Source organism: Ornithorhynchus anatinus, chromosome 1 (assembly GCF_004115215.2).
Source record: "Ornithorhynchus anatinus isolate Pmale09 chromosome 1, mOrnAna1.pri.v4, whole genome shotgun sequence".
Taxonomy (NCBI): domain Eukaryota; kingdom Metazoa; phylum Chordata; class Mammalia; order Monotremata; family Ornithorhynchidae; genus Ornithorhynchus; species Ornithorhynchus anatinus.
In genome coordinates, this window is record NC_041728.1 from 53,856,490 (window position 1) to 53,875,205 (window position 18,716).

Sequence of the window (18,716 nt, forward strand, 5' to 3'; positions counted from 1 at the left end):
AGAGCCCCCCCGGTCTCAGCAGCCCCCGTGCATACTCCTCTAACCCTAACCCTACTCCATTTCCTGCTCCTCCACACTCCCTCTCCCACTCCGGTGTGGCTGCTCTCTAAAATAAGCCTCATCGCAGTCGGGGAGGAAAGAAAGTTTCTATGGAGGTAGGGCTGCGGTGAGGTGTTCAGGGAGGCCTCTAGGTTTCCACTGCCCCCAAGGTCAACTGGGTCTTCTGTCAATATAATTTACTGAGCACTTACCGGGTGCGGAGCTCTGTACCGAGACCTTGGGAGAGAACAATAGAGTTGGTAGACACGACCCCTGCCCTTAAAAGAGTTAAGGATTTAGAGGGGGAGACAAGCAGGAAAATAAATCGCAGGTAGGGGAAATAGCAGAGTGTTAGACTACACGCATAAAGTGCTGTGGGGCTGAGGGTAGGGTGAATATCAATTGTTTTGGGGGTGCGGATCCAGGGCATGAGCGACGTGGGAGGGTGAGTCGGGAAAATGCTGGCTTTGTCAGGGAAGATCTCTTGGAGGAGACAGGATCTTTGGATGGCATTGAGGAGCGGTGGTCTGTCAGACACAAGTGGGAGGGTGTTCCGGGCAAGCAGTCAACGGCAAGGAAGACGAGATCGAGTACGGTAGATAAGTCGGTGTTAGAGAAGTAAAGTGTGCGGGCTGAGCTGTAGTAGTAGATCAGCGAGGCCAAGGAGGAGGAGAGTTGATTGAGTGCCTTAAAGCTGACGGCAATAAGTTTCTATCTGACGCGGAGGTGGATGGGCAACCACTGGAGATTTTTCAGGAGAGGGGAGACGAGGGCTGGACGGTCGTTTAGAAAAATGATCAGAGGGGAAGAGTGAACTACAGACTGGAGAGGGGAGAGACAGGAGGCGGGGATGTCGGCGGGGAGGCTGGTCCTGGGGGTCGTAAACCCACTGAGTCACAGAGATGCTCCTCAACTCCAACAAGTTCTATACAAGCCATTTATTGAAATGCCATCTATATGTAGGATAAAGTCAGTGTTACATGCTTCTCTCAGTAACAGTAGAAAAATAGAACCAGTGAAAACCTTTGTACAACTGTAATGGTACTCAAAAGAGAAATGTATTGTTTTACAATGCCTCACACGGACTGGAATTCAAGTTTGGAGGTACCTAAATAAAAATACTATAGTTTTTTTTTAAAAACACTATGTACAATTGAAGCGTAAACAAGTTTTACAAAGTACTGGTTATGCAGGTTGTAGAAAACACTTGCATAGGACATGAAATCAGTTTAAGAAAATTTTCTGAGCCTTTAGCATTGAAGGCACTTGACTTTATACTAGTAACAGCACGACGACAACAACAAAAAATACCACCTGTCAGAAGTATGAATTACACAAATCCCAACTGGAGCCCTAGCTTTGTTTTTGCCTTTTGGCTACCCCACCCATTAGCAGGGGAACTCACCAGATGCACATTAGAAATGGATACATTGTCGCAAACATATGCACAAATAAGATGTTCCACAGCATGTCCGTCACTAAAAAAACCAAAACAAATTACACAGTGAAGCAAATATTTTCAAGACTTTCCAAGACAAATAACAGAACACTTCCGATTAATCTTTCGACAGAAATGGTCACAGCATTGTGATTTTTTTAGACTACAGAGAGTTGACAAAAATATCTTTAAGGATTTTTGATTAAAGGAAAAAAAATCAAAGACGACACATCGCCAGTGATTGCAATCTATGGGACAGCAAAGACGAAGAGTTGCAACTTCTTCAGAAGAGAAGTTATTTACACCAAGGTGCTAGCACTGAAATGGTAAGATACCTTCCAGCAGTGTGTACACTACCCTATTTTAGCGATACCATCTGTACTGAGGTTTTTTTTTTTTTTTTTAAGTGAATTGATACAAAGAGTAAATCAACCAGAAGAGGGAAAAGCCCCATTAAAATGAAGGGTGTGAATGTGTTAGAACTGCCGATGGCCTTGTAGGTACTTTATGAGTATGGATTTGTTTTCTTTTCTTACATACAGAAATGTCCCTCTGAGTGAAAAACATTCAAGTGTAATTCAGCGGGCGGGTCACGCTCCTTTCGGAGGGAGATGGGGGTGGAGATGAAATGGACAGCCTCATTCCTGTAAAGATGGACCCTGATGTGTCCTTCTCCACGTTCCCAGCCGTAACTCCCTACTACTGTTTGGTCTAGTTTTACAGATATTGTGCCCCTAACATAAGGAAAAAAACCAACAAACCCCAATGTTATCAAACCAAAAAAAAAAAAAAAAGAGTAAGTTCAAAAGTTTAACTGGCTAATGAAATGTAAGAACATGTAAGAACAGCTTAGGCCTGAGGGTCATCTGCCTTGGAAAGCTAATGAGGGTTCTGAGAAGTAGCTACATTTAAAAAAAAAATCAAAATATCAGGGTTAGGAAATTATTTAAGAATCTCTATTCTGCAATGTTTTCCCTCAAGAACCACAGATGATACCTCAAATTAAGGAGCAGTCAGAGGACTTGCGTTCTAATCCCGACTCTGCCACTCGTCTGCTCTGTGACCTAGGCTAAGTCACTTCTCTGTGCCTCAGTTACCTCACCTGTAAAATGGGGAGACTATGAGCCCCTTGTGGACATGGACCGTGTCTAACCTGATTAGCTTCTATCTACCCCAGCACTTAGTACAGTGCCTGGTACTTAGTGAACCATTTAAAAATGCCATGTATTTAAATCAATTTAAATAAAAAAAAACCACCTTTTTTTTTTTTAAAAAAAGACAAGAAATGGCCATTGAAAAAAACAGCACTTTCAGGAAAGGATCTTCTCTGCTTGACACATTATGATGTGAACTAACTCTCTTCCTGACACATTATGGGCACCGAAAGGGTAGGCACTCTAAATTGAGTGCCTTGGCTGCCTTGGGGCCTTCAAAGAAAGGAGTTCTGGTATCTACACGATCATTTTTTTTTTTTTAGAGTTTGTGTGTCGTGCGAAACGCTAGCTCTCACGGCATGTATACAATTGTTTTGTTTTTAGAGTTCTTATGGCGAAGTCATCATTTAACCACAAAAAAAGCTCATCGGGTATTTGCAAGCCTAAATACAATATGCTACTTTGCCTATTTTACCATACACCCAGGAGATTCATTAAAATGACTAATACTTAAACCTATGAGACATACCTGCTACATCTGCTCAACCCTTTTGTGAGACAGGGTGATCTAAAGCAGTTTTTCTCTAAACGAAGAACAATATTTAACCAGTTTTTCAACTGACCAAACTCCAGAAAGTTGAGTTGTTAAGGAGGAAGCATTATTTACAATTAGACACAGACCATAATTTACTTTTGGAGGGGACGAGGACGCTAAATTTAAATTGTGGAACCGAAAGCAATGGCCTAAACGACAGTCTGAATGGGGATAAGATATTTCACAAGGCAGAGAAATGAGATTCTGAACTGTACTACAAGCATTCCCCCCGCCCCTGAACTTATTTTGGCAGAAAATTTACATCGGATCATAACTGATTCAGGTGTAACACACACAGTTCACAGACTGGGCTGGCATCAACCAACCTATTTTCCATGAAAGGCAGATTCAAAAATCAGGCCTGTGAGGACGACTAATCTCTGGACTTAGAGTCCCCCAAATGGGTAGGAGATTCCAGTGATTCTGAATACCAGAAAGGAGCCTGCAAGGGCAGGTTTACCACAGGGTGATTCTGGAGAAATGAGTTTACAATGACCAGTAAAAGACAGTTCGGAGGGAGTTTACCAGTTAGGGCAGCACAGGACTCACAGGGTCTTACCTGTGTTCACTAAGCTGACTAGAACATTGTTGGGGTCAGAAATGTGGTCAGTGACATTATTCCTGAGTGCACATCCACAGGGAATGGTTGGAAACAAAATTTTTCAGGAGGAACTACAGTTGATCAGGAAAAGAATATGAGTTGCCACCCAACAGAGACTTTCTAAAAAAAGAAAGCGTATATAATTCATTTGGTAGCTTGAAATGGCTCCCGAGTCCTGCATAGTTTAGGTATGTATAGGTTTCAGAGATTTACTTGGTTTTTAGGGCACGGGGTATTCAGGGAGCCTTTTTGTTTTTCCAAGTGCTACTTTTGGATGAGTTGGGGTGGGGGGGTGAGGGGCAGGGGAGGAAGGAATACAAAATTAACGCACAAAGCACAAACACCAATACATTTCTACACTGAAGGTTAAAAAAACAGTCCTTAGCTCACACATGGTTCTCCTAGAGAAATCTTAAAATATCCCCATGTGCTGCAACCGATAGATAAAATGTCCAAACCAGTATTTCCATTGGAATTCAAGTAGGACATTTAGTGTATAACTGATTTTTTTTTTTTTTGGTGACTTAAAGCGTTATGCACCACACAGTTAGCAGATTCTACTGAAAATTCCAAAATTTCCTTGACAGGACATCAAAATGAGTTAATCACAATTAAAGACACTTATAATATACAGATGCTTAGAAAGCATTTCATGTCATTCTTAACACTGAAGCCCTTAATTTTTTTTTCCCTCATAGGCAGCAGGACCACTGAAAGCAACTAGCAGTTCTCTTGTTCTCCTTTCTCCTCCTTCCCATCCCAATCTCGAATTAATCTCAGATTCATAAATCTAAGTTAACGTTATTCCCAAGGCTTGCAAATTTGGAATGAATTTGATCGTCTCTATACGTATTTTAACCACAGTTTAAACTGCATTACCTGAATTTGCAGTGACTCTATTCCAAATCTCCACTATAGGTAAACCCAGAGATTTCAGGCAGACTAAAGAAGGCCTTTTCTTTTTGCTTCTATTTTTTAAGGTCCCACAAGATTTTTCACATTCCGAACGAAACCAGAAAACATAAGGATCCTGAGTGGATGCTTGATGGAGAAAAGGCCACCAGCTCCCATGACTTTGTGAAAAAAAACAAAAAAAATCCCCCAAAAACAAACAAAATAACCCCCAACAGATTCTTTTGAGTAGAGACTGGTCAGGCAGATTTCTGAACTAAAACAGCTACGAAAAAGAGGAGCATTTTGATGTGCTGTTCTTTGGAATTCCTATAATAATTGAAAAATAAACACAGTATAACTATCTCGTAAGAAAATACATTTCAGTGTGCAACCCCCTGCACATGGAAATTGATTGATGAAAGTTAAAGTGTAAAAGTATGAAAATACAGTCCTTTAACTGTAGGTGATACAGTTTGACATATTGATACAAAAATTAATACAGGTTAAATAATAAATGTACAGGTGCAAAAAAACTTAATTTATAAAAAAGTGCCAGCCTGCTTTCTTTTTAAAAGGCTTTCTTAACTCAACTGCTCAGAGCACAAAATAAAACCAGAAGCAGCATTCAAAAAAATAAAATAAAATAAAATTAAAAAAGCAAACAAAACCACCCCCTGGCCCCGAGGCATGCTACGTCTACTAAACGTGAACGAACAAAAACGTGAGCAAAACAAAGCAAAACTGAGTTAATGGCTGGCATAATTCACCAGTCTGACCACTGTCAGATCCAGAGTTGTAAAATGGGATGTCTTACGTCTCCTAGGCACAGAGAACTTGGAAGCGGCTTTCACAAGGCAGACTTTTTGTATAAGAAGTCCGGTTTGCTGGGGGACCTCCTTCCTCTGCTTACTGAATCTTCTCTTTCCAAATCGCTATTTCTCCGTGCTCCGAGTGCCAAGGACTCACCGTCTGCCAGTCTCCGACTGGGCCTCTCTTCATGAGCTTCAGAGCCGTATGCGGAGAGCGGGGGTCTGTTAGACGTCAGCCCGTACGTCAGGTCCGTTTCTATTTTTGTTCGTCCCCTAACGTGAGCCGGGCCATTGCTAGAATTTTCCTGGGCAGTCAAAGCTAAGTCCAAACGCTGGGGAGGCTGTTCTACGACGTCGAGGTGGATTGGCTCGTTCTTTTGTCTGTGGGGGTGGCCGTCTTGGGAGAACCCATACTCTCTCCTAATTTCTTCTTGCTTTTTAGGAGATATCTGGCTAGGCAGGTAGTTTAGGCCACTCGGTGAGGCCTTACTGTGGCTATACAGATCTGGACCGAAATATCTACCTTGGGAGGGTGAGGGGGGGTGTCGGGTGGGAGCTGGAGTAGAAGGTCTGCAAGCGGCATTTGAGAAGTCGTAGAAATCTGGATATTCCTGCTGATTCTCGCGAGCGTCTGATTTTTGCTCCATTGAGTACTTCTTGCGGGAACTCTGCGGGTGCCTGGGCGGGATACAGGACACGTGCGGGGGCGGTCCCGATCCGACTTCGGAAACCGGCTGGCTCGGCTCCGTGTCCACGGCGAGTTCGGGCAGCCTCCTGTCCTTGAGTGACATTGTCGACACCCCCATAGCGATATCTGGCATGAGTTCGTTTAGCCCGGGCTGAGTACACTGGAGAAGGAAAGCGGAGGGAGAGAGACGGGATTCAGGGGTAGGCATATTTACAGCCGGGCCTGTGCTTTTTCTGGGTAAGTTTCAAAGAGGACAACCGCAACGCCCTACGCCTGGACCATTTCACCAAACCTCTCCCCGCCCCGGGCAGGTCCGACAGCTGCGCCTCTTCTTTCAAGCACCCCAAATCAATCACAGCTAGGTACTGAGCACCTACTGTGCGCAGGGCAGGGTTACCAAACACTCGGGGGACTACGAGAGAACTAAGAGACGCCACCCCTGCCCTCGAGGAGCTTCCACGCACGTTACGAGAAGTGGGTTGACAGAGGCTTACCGCTGGCTTCTCGGCCGCCATCCCTGCCGCCGCTGCGGCGACTGTCTGTCTCCCCAGCCCGGTGGTATTAGTGCAATCGGGCGGTGCTGCTTTGACACCAGGTAAGTAGACCGGAGGAGCGGCTTTAGGAGCTGTCCTGGAGTGAAACAGTGAGTGGTTGCAGGGATAGGAAAAGGAACGGGAAGGATGCTGGCTGGGCATCCTTTGCTTCCAACCAACTTTGAACTGGCTTTGGATGGGAGTGGCTGGGGGGTGGTAAGGAGGGGGAGGAGGGGGCAATGGTGGATGGAAGGCCACAAAAGAGTCTAGATCTGTAAACATGGTTTCTGCAGTGGGAGTACTGTTCACTCGACAGCGCCCAGATTGTCTCCCGGTCAAGAGCGGACTTTCATCCCCAAAGCGCTCGTCAGGAAAGAACTTGTGAGGATTCTATGAAGGAAGAAGAGAGGAAAAAAAGTACGTAGCGTTAGGAAGTCTGAGCACGTCGCTAGCTTGTTTTAGATAGAAACTGGCAAGGTGACTAAAATAATCTATTTATGAACACCTTAAAAGGATAACATTACCAACATTTTCACTTTGGTAGACAAGCTTTCCTGGTCTAGAAGCCCAGCTAAAAATGCCCAACACAAAAAGTCTTCTGAATAAAGTAGTACAGTCACTCACAAGAATTTCTCTAGCAAATGTGCCACTTATAAGATGTGCACAATGATAAGTAACACTCTTTTCAAGCAAAAATTTAAACAAGTAGTCCTAAAAAACAAATGAAAAAAACAAAACAAAAAAAAGAACAGAGAAAAGCCTGCAACTTGGGTTGCTTTTTTTTTTAGGGGTACCCTCTTTCTCTGTCTTCCCATCAAACAGAAACTCCTGACTACTGGCTTCCATCAAGCTCTCTTCCTCTCACTTGGCCTCCATCTTCTCCCACAAAAGGTGATACTCTCCATTTCTCCCAAGGTCACCTTCTTATTGTGGCTCATTCTCAACCTTAGTCGCCGATTCCTGTTGTAAACCCTCCCTCCTGACTGGGATTTCCCTTGTCCTTCATATCTGCTGGATGCAGCCCTTCTGATAGCCCTTCTCCTCTCTCCCTTGTTTTATGTCTCCCTCACTAATCCAAAAGCTCCTTAAGGGTAGGGAACATTTTCTATCTTTACTGCATTCTCTCAAATTACTTATTCATATTGATGTCTGTGTCCCTGGCTAGACTGTAATTTTGTTATAGGCAGGAAACGTGCCTGCTAATTCTGTTGCATTGTACTCTCCCAAAAGCTTAGTAGAGTATAGTAAGTGCTCAATATGACTGGCTGATTGATTAGAACAATGTTCTGCATACAGTAGGAGCTCAATATATACCTGACTGATAAGCCAGGGTTATTTTTTACCCAAGTATACTGAGTTCTGCCATAGCACATGGCTCGACTATTTCAACTTGGGAATATTCCTCTTGTACCATCAGCCTGTTTGGCTAGGGCAAAATGCAGTATCGAAAGAAATGACTCGTGCCCATGTAAGCGGTACTGGAATGGGTGAGGACTCCAGAGTGGGGCTTCACAAAAACCGAGCCCTCATGTTATAGGAGAACTGCATCTACTTTCTCTCATTCTGTTGCTTAAATGCAATACTGCTTCATACCTGCAAAAGTTCTGCTGCAGCATCTGCCAGGCCAAATTCCCGCAGAACCCGAATCTGGATTTCATAGCTGACAGTGGCTCCTTCTCCACAGTTAAGAGCATATGCTCTTTGGACCTGTTCGGTGTGTCGGAGCTCCTGGAGACGTTTGACCATCTCTTTCACAACAAGCAAGCGGGGTACTGAGGTTAAAAAATGGGGAGAAAAATAAAAAAAGAATGCTCATACTGGATTATCTTCTATTATCAATAATGCATTGGGGGATATTTATGGAGTCACGTGGCACTACCTTTCCATTCAAAAACAGACACCTTAGGCTAACAATCCAAGGAAGATGTCATTAATGTTCACAGTTGCCAACTCCACTGACTATATACTCCAGGGGTGTTGGGACCTGACATCGTGGTGTGTTTCTTGCTAGGAACGCCCTCCCTCCTCACCTCCGCCAAACTGATTCTCTTTCCCTCTTCAAAACCTTACTTAAAAATCACCTCCTCCAAGAGGCCTTCCCAGACTGAGCTCCTCTTCCCCCTCTACTCCCTCTGCCATCCCCCCTTTACCTCTCCGCAGCTAAAGCCTCATTTTCCCCTTTTCCCTCTGCTCCTCCACCTCTCCCTTCCCATCCCCACAGCACTGTACCCGTCCGCTCAACTGTATATATTTTCGTTACCCTATTTATTTTGTTAATGAATTGTACATCGCCTTGATTCTATTTAGTTGCCATTGTTTTTACGAGATGTTCTTCCCCTTGACGCTGTTTAGTGCCATTGTTCTTGTCTGTCCGTCTCCCCCGATTAGACTGTAAGCCCGTCAAACGGCAGGGACTGTATCTGTTGCCGACTTGTTCATCCCAAGCGCTTAGTACAGTGCTCTGCACATAGTAAGCGCTCAATAAATACTATTGAATGAATGGTTTTAGTTTCCCAAACGTTTAGTACAGTGTCTAGTTCTCAGTAGGTGCTCAATAAAAACCAATGACTGAATGACTGAATACTGGAGAGATGAAAAGTGGAGAGGGAGGACTGGTGGAAGAGAAAGACGAATGGGGGGGTAAACTTCACCACTGCTCCATGGAAGCCTTACTAGTACTGATTAAAGCTATAAAGAAAATTTAAATACCTAATAGTAATCAAGAAGAAAAAGATAAAGAGGTAAGACAAAAGGAAAGAGAAAGGCATTTCTTGGGATATTTATTGAGCATTTATTGTTTGCAGAGTACTTTTTTATTTATGGTATCTGTTAAGGATCTACTACGTGCCAGGGTCTATTCTAAGCACTGGGGTAGATACAAGCAGATCAGGTTGGACACAGTCCCTGCCCAACATGGGTCTCACAATCTTAATCCCCATTGTAAGAGGAGGTATCTGAGGCACACAGAGGTCAAGCGACCTGCCCAAGGACACGGCAGACAAGTGGCAGAGCCAGGATCAGAACCCAGGTCCTTTTGACTCCCGAGCTCATGCTCTATCCACTAGACTAGGCTCCTTCTCAAAAAGTCTTGCTGCTATTCTTCTAAGCACTTGGGAGAGTACAATACAATAGAGTAGGTAAATGTGATCCCTGATCACAAGAAGATTAGAAACTAGAGACGGAGACAGACATTAAAATAAATTATAGATGGAGTGCTGAGGGGGTAGGGTGAAAAATCAAAGTGTTCAAGGGTACGGACCCAAATACATTGGTGAAATAAAAGGGAGAGTGAATAGGGTAAGTGAAGACTCAGTCAGAGAAGCCTTCTTGGAGGAGACCTGATTTTGTACAGCTTTGAAGACGGAGAGGATGGTGGTCTGTCAGACATGAAGCGAGAAGGATGGAGGCAGGCAGGAGGGAGGAAGGGGGCAAGGGGTCAGCAGCAAGAAAGCTGAGATTGAGGTACAGTGAGTGGGTTTGCGTTAGAGGAGCAAAGTGTGAGGGCTGGGTTGTAGCAGGAAGGGGAGCTAGAGCTGACGGTGCGCTTTTAAGCCAATGGAAAGTAATCTCTGTTTGGTGTGGGGATGGATGGGCAACCACTGGATGTTTCAGGGGATGTGTTTTTTTGGTTTTTTACGAAAAATTATCTGGGCAGCAGTGTGGAAAAGAGAGAGGAGGTGAGGAGGTAAGTGAGGAGGCTCATCAAGGAGGGAAATGAGGTTTTGGATCAGCATGGAAGCAGTTTGGGTGGAGAGGAAGGGATAGATTCTAAAGATGATGTGAAGGTAGAACCAGCAGGATTTAGTGACAGACCAAATATGTGGACTGAATGGTAGGACTGAATGGACTGAGTTGAGGATAACGCCAAAGTTACAGCCTTGAAAAATGAAGGATAGTGGTGTTGTCTAGTAATGGGAAAGACCGGGGAGGACAGGGTTTGGGTGGGTAGATGGACTCCCAGACAAGCTAGAACAGAGGTAGGTATTCAACCCATGAATTTCGGGGAAAAAAAAAGAATTTTTCCAGTCCCACAAAAACTGCTCAACATAATATTCTTACCTGGAATTTCATTGGCTACAACTGAAGGAGGGCTGGACTGGTTACTGCTGATTTGCTGGTGGCTGATCATATGACAGCACTGTGGTACTGCATTGTTTACCATGTAAAGTGTGTCAGGTACATTGGACATTCTAACCATCCTCAAACGAACGAGATCTGTTTGTTCCACCATCATCTCATCTAGCACAGACTGAAATATGCCATTAAATATAAAATAGCATTAGAGAACATCCCATTATTGACCACAGTTGCATTTCCCAAGTTAACCACGCAAGACAGAACTTACTTGTTTCCACTGAGTTTTCTTTACAATATTTTTAAGAGAGAATGTACTTTCTAAAATTTAAAAATCCTTATATACAGAATTAGCTCTTAAAAGTTCTCTCGTATCTGGACTACTTTTAAGGAAACATGAGCTGAGTGATTCTGATAGGGAAATGATACTGATGGGGAAATGAGATCAATAACAACGATAAACTGGGAGGTATCATGTCAGAGAGATATGCAAGAAGTCACTATAAAATAGTGTGATGATATTCCAGAGGTATTTTAAAATACAGCTGCATTCAAGGATCATCTTAAGCTCAATGCAACCGAAGTTTGAACTCTTGACATGAATACAGCAGAACTTCTGGGGATGCCTACACTATTACTCAGAATTTACATTTGAATTTTTGGAGGCTATTTACACATGAAGTTCTTGGTGCCTCGGTATCTTTGCCTTCACTTGGCCAGTCAGGGGATGGCAGGGTTGGCCAGGGAAACAAAGGGGATATGGCATTCTTAGCAACAAGGGCTCTCTGAGGGGTGTAGTCTGATAAGATACCCAGTCTACAATGGGGACATCAGTCCCTTCTCAGTCAGGTTGGGAAAGTGGAGATGAGCTAAAGATGGAGGGAAATTCTGTCCCATCAAGTGATACTTCTACTCCTGAGTAGAATAAAGAAAACGAACAAACATATATCAACTTTCTTTCAGCTGCTCCAACAAAATCAATCCACTTGGGAAGGCCCTGGGAAAGATTAAACACTTTTCCTGCTGGAGAGTTCGGGTTTAAAGCTAGAACTAGGACTCAGCTTGTTTTTAGGCCCTGTTTAGATCTGAGGAACGTTTATATGTCTCTGTTTGGATGCCCTGCTTTGACTGGGCCTTCTATCTCCCGTCAGTGGCCAATACAGTATTGTCCTTCTTGCACTGCAAAAATTATTCAACTACCAACCACTCTCTAAGGGCATAAGAAACTTATCTTACAAATCCTTTTCCTTAGCATGGCTTACTGAAAGAACTAGTATAAAAAAAATGGCCAAAGAATTTATCAAGACCCTCAAACAACTAGCTTCCTTTTCAAAATATGGTCTTGAAGGAATAACAGTTGTGTCTATTCTTTCAAGCGTGTCCTCTTCTCAAAATACAATCCAAAAGTTACCCTGGTTGGTTGATATTAATCCTATCATATCAATCCCATCGGTTTCCACAGGTGAGTTATTTCTTTTTCTTAGAATGAAAATTAGGCTGAAGGATTGTTTTGTGCATCTTTTTCAAAATTAAAAAAAAATTTCCAATATTCTGAAGTGAAAAATTTTAGAAGCACAGACATCAAGCATGGCATCGCTAAGGTTTGACTAAAATAGTAAATATTAGACCATTTTTGCAGAGTGGTTACCCTATTTCATAGCCAGGCAGAACAGCTGAGAAACTTCTATTGAAATTGAGCTTTCTTAAGGGTGATAAATTTCACAAAGTGATAGTCATTAACAAAAACACTATTGAAAAAGTACAAAAGCAGAATGCTTAGAAGGCGCAAAGCTTTAAAAATTTGTTTTAATAATTACTATTTTACCCAGCTGTAATTAAGCCTTTCAAAATCTCAAACCACTTGTTACCTTCGCCTCTTCCACATATGGAGAAAAAAGCCTGGGTCGGACATATATCCCAGCATTTTTTTGACGTAACCAAGCATTCGATTTTCCGCCTTCAGCTGTTGGCAGCATATCCGATGGAGGGGTGCTTATCAAGCCTCGCTTCAACTTAAAAATGGAAGAAAAAAAAAGAAAAGTGGAGATTGAGATAAAAACAAGTTGCAGTCATAAGACACTATGATTACTTGTTTGGGAAGAGCTGTTTTGTATGGCAGTAAGGCAGCAACCTCTAAGATTTCACCCTTCATTTCAAATTCCACATTCATCCATAAAATTTCCAAGTACACTCAGTTTTCTTTTACAGAGTGGTAATTAAGTGCTTATTTTGTGTCAAAGCACTGTGCTAAGCACTGAGCAGAAATGAGATAATTAGATCAGTTTCCAATATACATGTTGGCTAGAAGGTTGTTAGGGAATTAGGGAATGTTTGCTGGACAGTGTGAGCCTATCCAGATAGGGTGTCCAGCAATGCAGGAAGGAACTGTTTGTATGCACAACTGCGGCATCAGACAGGGTGAGTACAAAGTCTCAGGTTTCTCAAGCACACAAGGCCCACATCCTAGGAGAACTGGGTGTACTGTCCGTTCTCTTCAAGTGCAGGAGTTACAGTCTTGGTGGTTTCCATGCTAAGGAAAATCCAAGAGTAGAGCAGAAGCAAAAGATCCTCAAGGAGGTCACTACCTAATGGAGGCATTCACAATTTTATGCTCCAGCCTCTCCTTGAACTTCTTATTGTTCGGGAAGAGCCGCCAAGGACGGTAAGCTTGCTACTTGTTTTCCTTCTTCGAATCAGGACCTCTTGGGTCCAAAAGCCTGGACGTGAGCCATCCGAAACATCTGCAATCTGGGCGTGGTGTGTAATGAATGATCTATGGAACGTGAGCAACTTAATACTTGAGCAGTGTCAGTGGCTTCTCTCAATGAAAACTCCTATTAATTCCTCACCTCTTGCCCCCAATCTTGCTGACGACTGGTGGGGCAAGAGTAAAGCAATGGAAGGGCCGCAGAAGCAGTCAATGGAACTTTATCAGTTTGGCTGATTATGAAACTTTCTAGCAGTGAGATACAAACAAGGGCTGATATTGGCTTGAAAAGACACATCTATTTTGTATTAACTGCATTTCTTTTGCAAGACAGAGCTGAAGGAAAAATGACTTACAGCATCACTCAGGATTTCACTGTTCATAGGCAGAATGTGCTCAATACGGACAAAAGGTAAGAGAGAAGAAAGAATTTCTCTAAGCTCTTCAACATCCAGGTCTCGCCTCTTTACACCTCTCTTGTTCACACTATGGGCTGTGCCACTCAGCAAGTTTGGCTCTAGAAGGCAGATGAGGAGAAAAAGAAGTTACATGAGGAAAATATTCCTTTCTCTGCTACTGCACCAAGACACAAGGACAATGCCTTCAAAAAAATTACAACGAATTACATTTATGTTACGGAAAAAGCCTTAACCCCTAAGACTTTTTTTTTGGTTTGTATGTGTAATGGGAAAGGAGAGACCATGAGTTTGATCCAAATTGAACTACTTCAAGGCATTAGAACCTACTCAGAGGTTCACTTTTCTCTATATTACAAAATAAAATACATCATGTCTCATAATCTCACACTGTAATACTTGTGACTTTTTCTGCCTTACAGTTTTACCCGTGAAGGGTTAGATGATGTATCTGTTAACATGAGAATGAGGGTAAGAATTCCTCCAACCATCCTTTGTTAACACTGCCAGAGATCAAACACCAACCTGGCTGGATCATCGCTGCAACCCAGGCTACGCACTGAAGATCTGTACGTCGGCAGGGCACACATTTGCAGAAGCTTCAGAAAAAACTTCAAAACTAACCTATACCATAATAAAGTACCTCATCTACCTTTCCAGATGAAAGTATACTGGCTTTACAAATAAAACAGCACCTTTTTCCATTGGCCTGGCATAAAATTCTCATCTTCCTCATGCAAGTAGAGAAGCTGCCTTGCTGCTATACACATTTCAGAATGTTTAGTGAGCATCACGCCAACTGAAGTGTCTAGGCTACGCATTATTTTAAAGTTCTTACCTCTGTCTGCTATTCTTTTTATTAACTGATGTTCTCCCCATTTGACGAGATATTTAAGGATATCTTGCTCACTTGCCTGCAACAGAATTCAAGTACATTCACCTTAGCATCATTTATTTAGGGTTAAAAATTACAGTCAGTGAATTAACCAACAGATGGAAATTTTCAATTGGAACTGCTGGGAAAAACAGCATTTCCCAGAACATTAGAATTATTAATTCATTTAAGTGCTTATTTGGTGCAGAGTACTATATTAAGCCCTGAGGAATAGTGTAAGGAAACTAAAAAGACTAAAACATCCAAGCCGTTGCTTGAAACACACAACACTGGGTTGCCACTAGCAAACTGTACTTTTGTGCCTAGTATGGGAGGTTGCACTGAGGCATTCTGCTGACCGGTAAGGCCTGAGAAGAACCGATACCCCCATGGACTTCTCTGGCCAGGGCAGAGTTCTCCACCAAGAGGTTTCTCCTTGCTGATCTCCCCAGCTCCTGCCTCTCCCCACTCCAGCCCACACTTCACTATGCTGCCCGGATCGTCTTTCTACAAAAATGCTCAGTCCATGCTTCCCCACTCCTCAAGAACTTTCAGTGGTTGCCCACCTATCTTCATGTCAAACGGAAACTACTTAACAGTGGCTTCAAAGCATTCAATCACCTTGCCCCCTCCTATCTCACTTTGCTACTCTACTACAACCCCATCAGCACACTTCGCTCCTCTAATGCCAATACACTCACTGAACCTCTATTTTGTCTCTCTTGCCACCAACCTCTTACCACATCCTTCCTCTGGCCTGGAATGCCTCCCTTCTTCATATCTGAGACACAATTACTTTCCCCTCCTTCAGAGCCTTATCGAAGGCACATCTCCAAGAGGCCTTCCCCATCTAAGCTCTCATTTCCTTTTCTCCCATTCCCTTCTGCGAGGCCCTGATTTGCTCTCTTTATTCATTCCCTCGCCTCAGCCCCGCAGCCCATTTGTACATATCCATAATTTATTTATATTAATGTTTGTCTCCCCCTCTGGACCGTAAGCTCGCTGTGGTCAGGGAACATTTCTGTTATACTGCTACACTGTACTCTCCCTAACGCTTAGTACGGTGCTCTGCACACTGTGAGCACTCAATAAATATGAATGATTGGCTGATTGGAGGGAGTGTGATTCCGGAAGGGTGGTGAAGATGGGGAGAGCAGAGGTACTTTGGAAGTGAAACAGGAGAGAGTACAAAGCTGGAGGGAGGATGTAAGTGAGCAAATGGTTGGTGATAGGAGAGATGAGGGCAAAATGAGCAGGTTAGTTTGAGAGGAATGAAAACAGAGAGCTGAAGTGCCGTGGGAAAAGAGAGTTGGAGAAGCAGTGGGGAGAGTAGAGGCCTTGCCACTTCAGTCCGACAGTACTTCCTATCAAGAACCCCATTCCAGACCTAAGTAATCTTTTGGAGTGGCCTCCTGCAACATGAGCACAGAGCCGCATAAGACTCCAGGATTCCGATCTGAAAATCACTTGCGTCCTGAAGCCGGAGGCCGTTTTGGACAATTTTGGCCAAGAGGTTGCTGTGACCTGGGGATTCCCTTTAGGTTATCTGCTTTCCTCAGGTCCAAGACAGAGTTGTCTCACACAGGAATCCTGGATTCAGACTCAAGGGCTTTTGGGGGCCATGGGGGACATTGAGCTGGCTCCATATTCAGGGCAGAAAATGCAGAAATCCATATCTGCAACCACACTGTAAGGTTTTGTTTTTTAAGGATGAGTAGTTAGACTGAAACCAACAGTCAGGCCACTAACCATTAACCAATACCCTCAGAAAACCCAATGGCCTAGAGCAAATAAGTCAATCATATTTATTGAGTGCTTACTGTGTGCAGAGCACTCTACTAATAGTGAATATCTACAAATCAAGAAAAAGTATTCAGAAAAGAACAATGCTAGGGAAGCTGGATACTCATTCAACAAAGTGGACCTATGTTGACCTATGCTGCTATACAATGCTATACAATACTGGAAAAAATGATGTGCACATGCTTGCAGTGGTCAAGGGGGGAACGTAATAATCTGAATCTTAACATGAAATTCTTGTTGGAGAACTGAGTCAAACAGAAGTTACTGAACCAGATTTTCAATAATCCAAAGACAGCACACATAATTGTGAGACTTGATGAACTTTAGCATATCATATACATGTACTTACAAAACAGGAAACAGATGCCAACTGTATTGTTGAGCACCATTCACTTAGAATCTGATGTTTGGAGTCAGGACAACACTATATTCTTTTCAAAGCACTCATTAATATTGTTAAAAAATGTAAAACTATGGTGCTTAAGTCTACAATTTCCATGATAAAACTAAAGAATGTCAAAAAATAAAATCTGGAAATATTCTAAGTGAAATCTTTCAATTGTTTCCAGGCTACTACTTCTTCAACCAATGTCACACACTGTTTGCTTGGGTTGAGTTACAAGTCAAGATCCCGAAAATAGTATTTACCCAATTAGTACTTCAGGCCTTTTCAAAGACTCAAAATGGAAAATATTACTAGGCTTCTAATAATAATGGCATTTGTTAAGTGCTTACTATGTGCCAGGCACTGTACTAAGCATTGGGGTGGATACAAGCAAATCGGGCTGGACATAGTTCCTGTACCATTTGGGGCTCACAGTCTCAATGTCCATATTACAGATGAGGGAACTGAGCCCCAGAGAAATGAAGTGACTTAACCAAGGTCACACAGCAAACAAGTGGCAGATTTAGGATTAGAACCCATGACCTTCTGACTCCCAGGCCCGGGCTCTAGCCACTTTTAGGGTTCAGTAGTGTCTCAGTATACATTTTAGTAATGCAATGAAAACACATTTATTCACCCCTGTTCCTTTTAAGATAGTAACCAACGAGCAATCAAACTTCTTTACGGATGACTAATCACCGCAGAAAAAAGAAAGATACGTATAAATGATTACCTGTAAGTAGTCAGACTGGATAGCAATAAGTAGGTGATCTTTGTTGAGTTCATAAAAAACATCAGAAGTCATGACCTGGGTAAATTCCTCACAGAGGAAATGCAAAGCTTGTCGATGTACCCACTTGGAGCCATGTGGCTGAGAACTCCACTTGAGAATGGTGATTAAGGTGTCTAGTGAGATGCTCTCAGCGATAATATCCTCACAGCCTAAAAAGAGAGTGCAAACACTTTTTATAACCACTTACAGATTGAGCAGCAATGTGCTGGGCACTGTTCATATGAATAGAACTTTTTCAATATCCCAAATCAGACTACTGTAGCTATAAGCCTGCTAAATTTGAGTTAGATACTAAATGTTGATAACCCTACTGAACTAGGATATAAAGAATCAGTACTGTACCATTAAAATGAGAAAGAGATGCATAACGTCATACCGGCAAAACATTAATCAATAATTCTGATCTGAGAGGCTAAATGATAGGAAACCATCAACAATGAAATTTATTGGGTGCTTACTGTGTGCAGAGCACTATATTAAAATGTTTGGGAGAATACAATGTAACAGAGTTGGCAGGCACATTCCTGCCCAAAATGAGCCTACAGTCTAGAGGGGGAGACAGACATTAATATGAATACAGAAATTATAGGAAATGATTTGGGGACACCACCAGCTGCAGGAGGACCACTCCTCTCCCCATCTTTCAAAATCATTTGTTAGATTACACAAGTTATGAACCAATTTTCACTCTTATGAACTCGAATAAAAAAAAAAATAATTTTTCCTCTACCTTTTTCTAACCTTATTATCTCATTTCCCTTCCTAGTAATTGATGTTCAAATGCATTATTTTATCCTATACTGGGAGACCACTAAGTCTTTGAATGCTAAAAATGCCTTCTTTAAATACAGCAGGAGCAAAGTTAACCAACAAGAAACTAGGATACTGTAAATTACCTTTAGGAGAACTCACC

At 42.6% G+C, this 18,716-nt stretch overlaps 1 protein-coding gene across 3 annotated transcripts in view; it reads right to left on the reverse strand.

The window, feature by feature from the left end:
• Positions 1-962: 962 nt before the first annotated feature.
• BTBD7 (BTB domain containing 7) overlaps positions 963-18,716 on the reverse strand; it is a 58,560-nt gene continuing 40,806 nt past the window's right edge. For 2 of the 3 annotated variants that reach the window (XM_029061346.2, XM_029061339.2), the window contains 8 exons: positions 17,744-17,952; positions 14,787-14,862; positions 13,889-14,049; positions 12,694-12,837; positions 10,811-11,000; positions 8,345-8,523; positions 6,713-7,141; positions 2,932-6,378 (listed from right to left, as the gene is read on the reverse strand). In XM_029061346.2, coding sequence (XP_028917179.1) covers positions 5,569-6,378; positions 6,713-7,141; positions 8,345-8,523; positions 10,811-11,000; positions 12,694-12,837; positions 13,889-14,049; positions 14,787-14,862; positions 17,744-17,952 — 2,198 coding nt within the window. In that variant the 3' untranslated portion in view covers positions 2,932-5,568. Of the gene's footprint in view, positions 1,518-2,931; positions 6,379-6,712; positions 7,142-8,344; positions 8,524-10,810; positions 11,001-12,693; positions 12,838-13,888; positions 14,050-14,786; positions 14,863-17,743; positions 17,953-18,716 lie in introns of those variants that run through there. The other variant, XM_039911861.1, reaches the window with a different exon arrangement.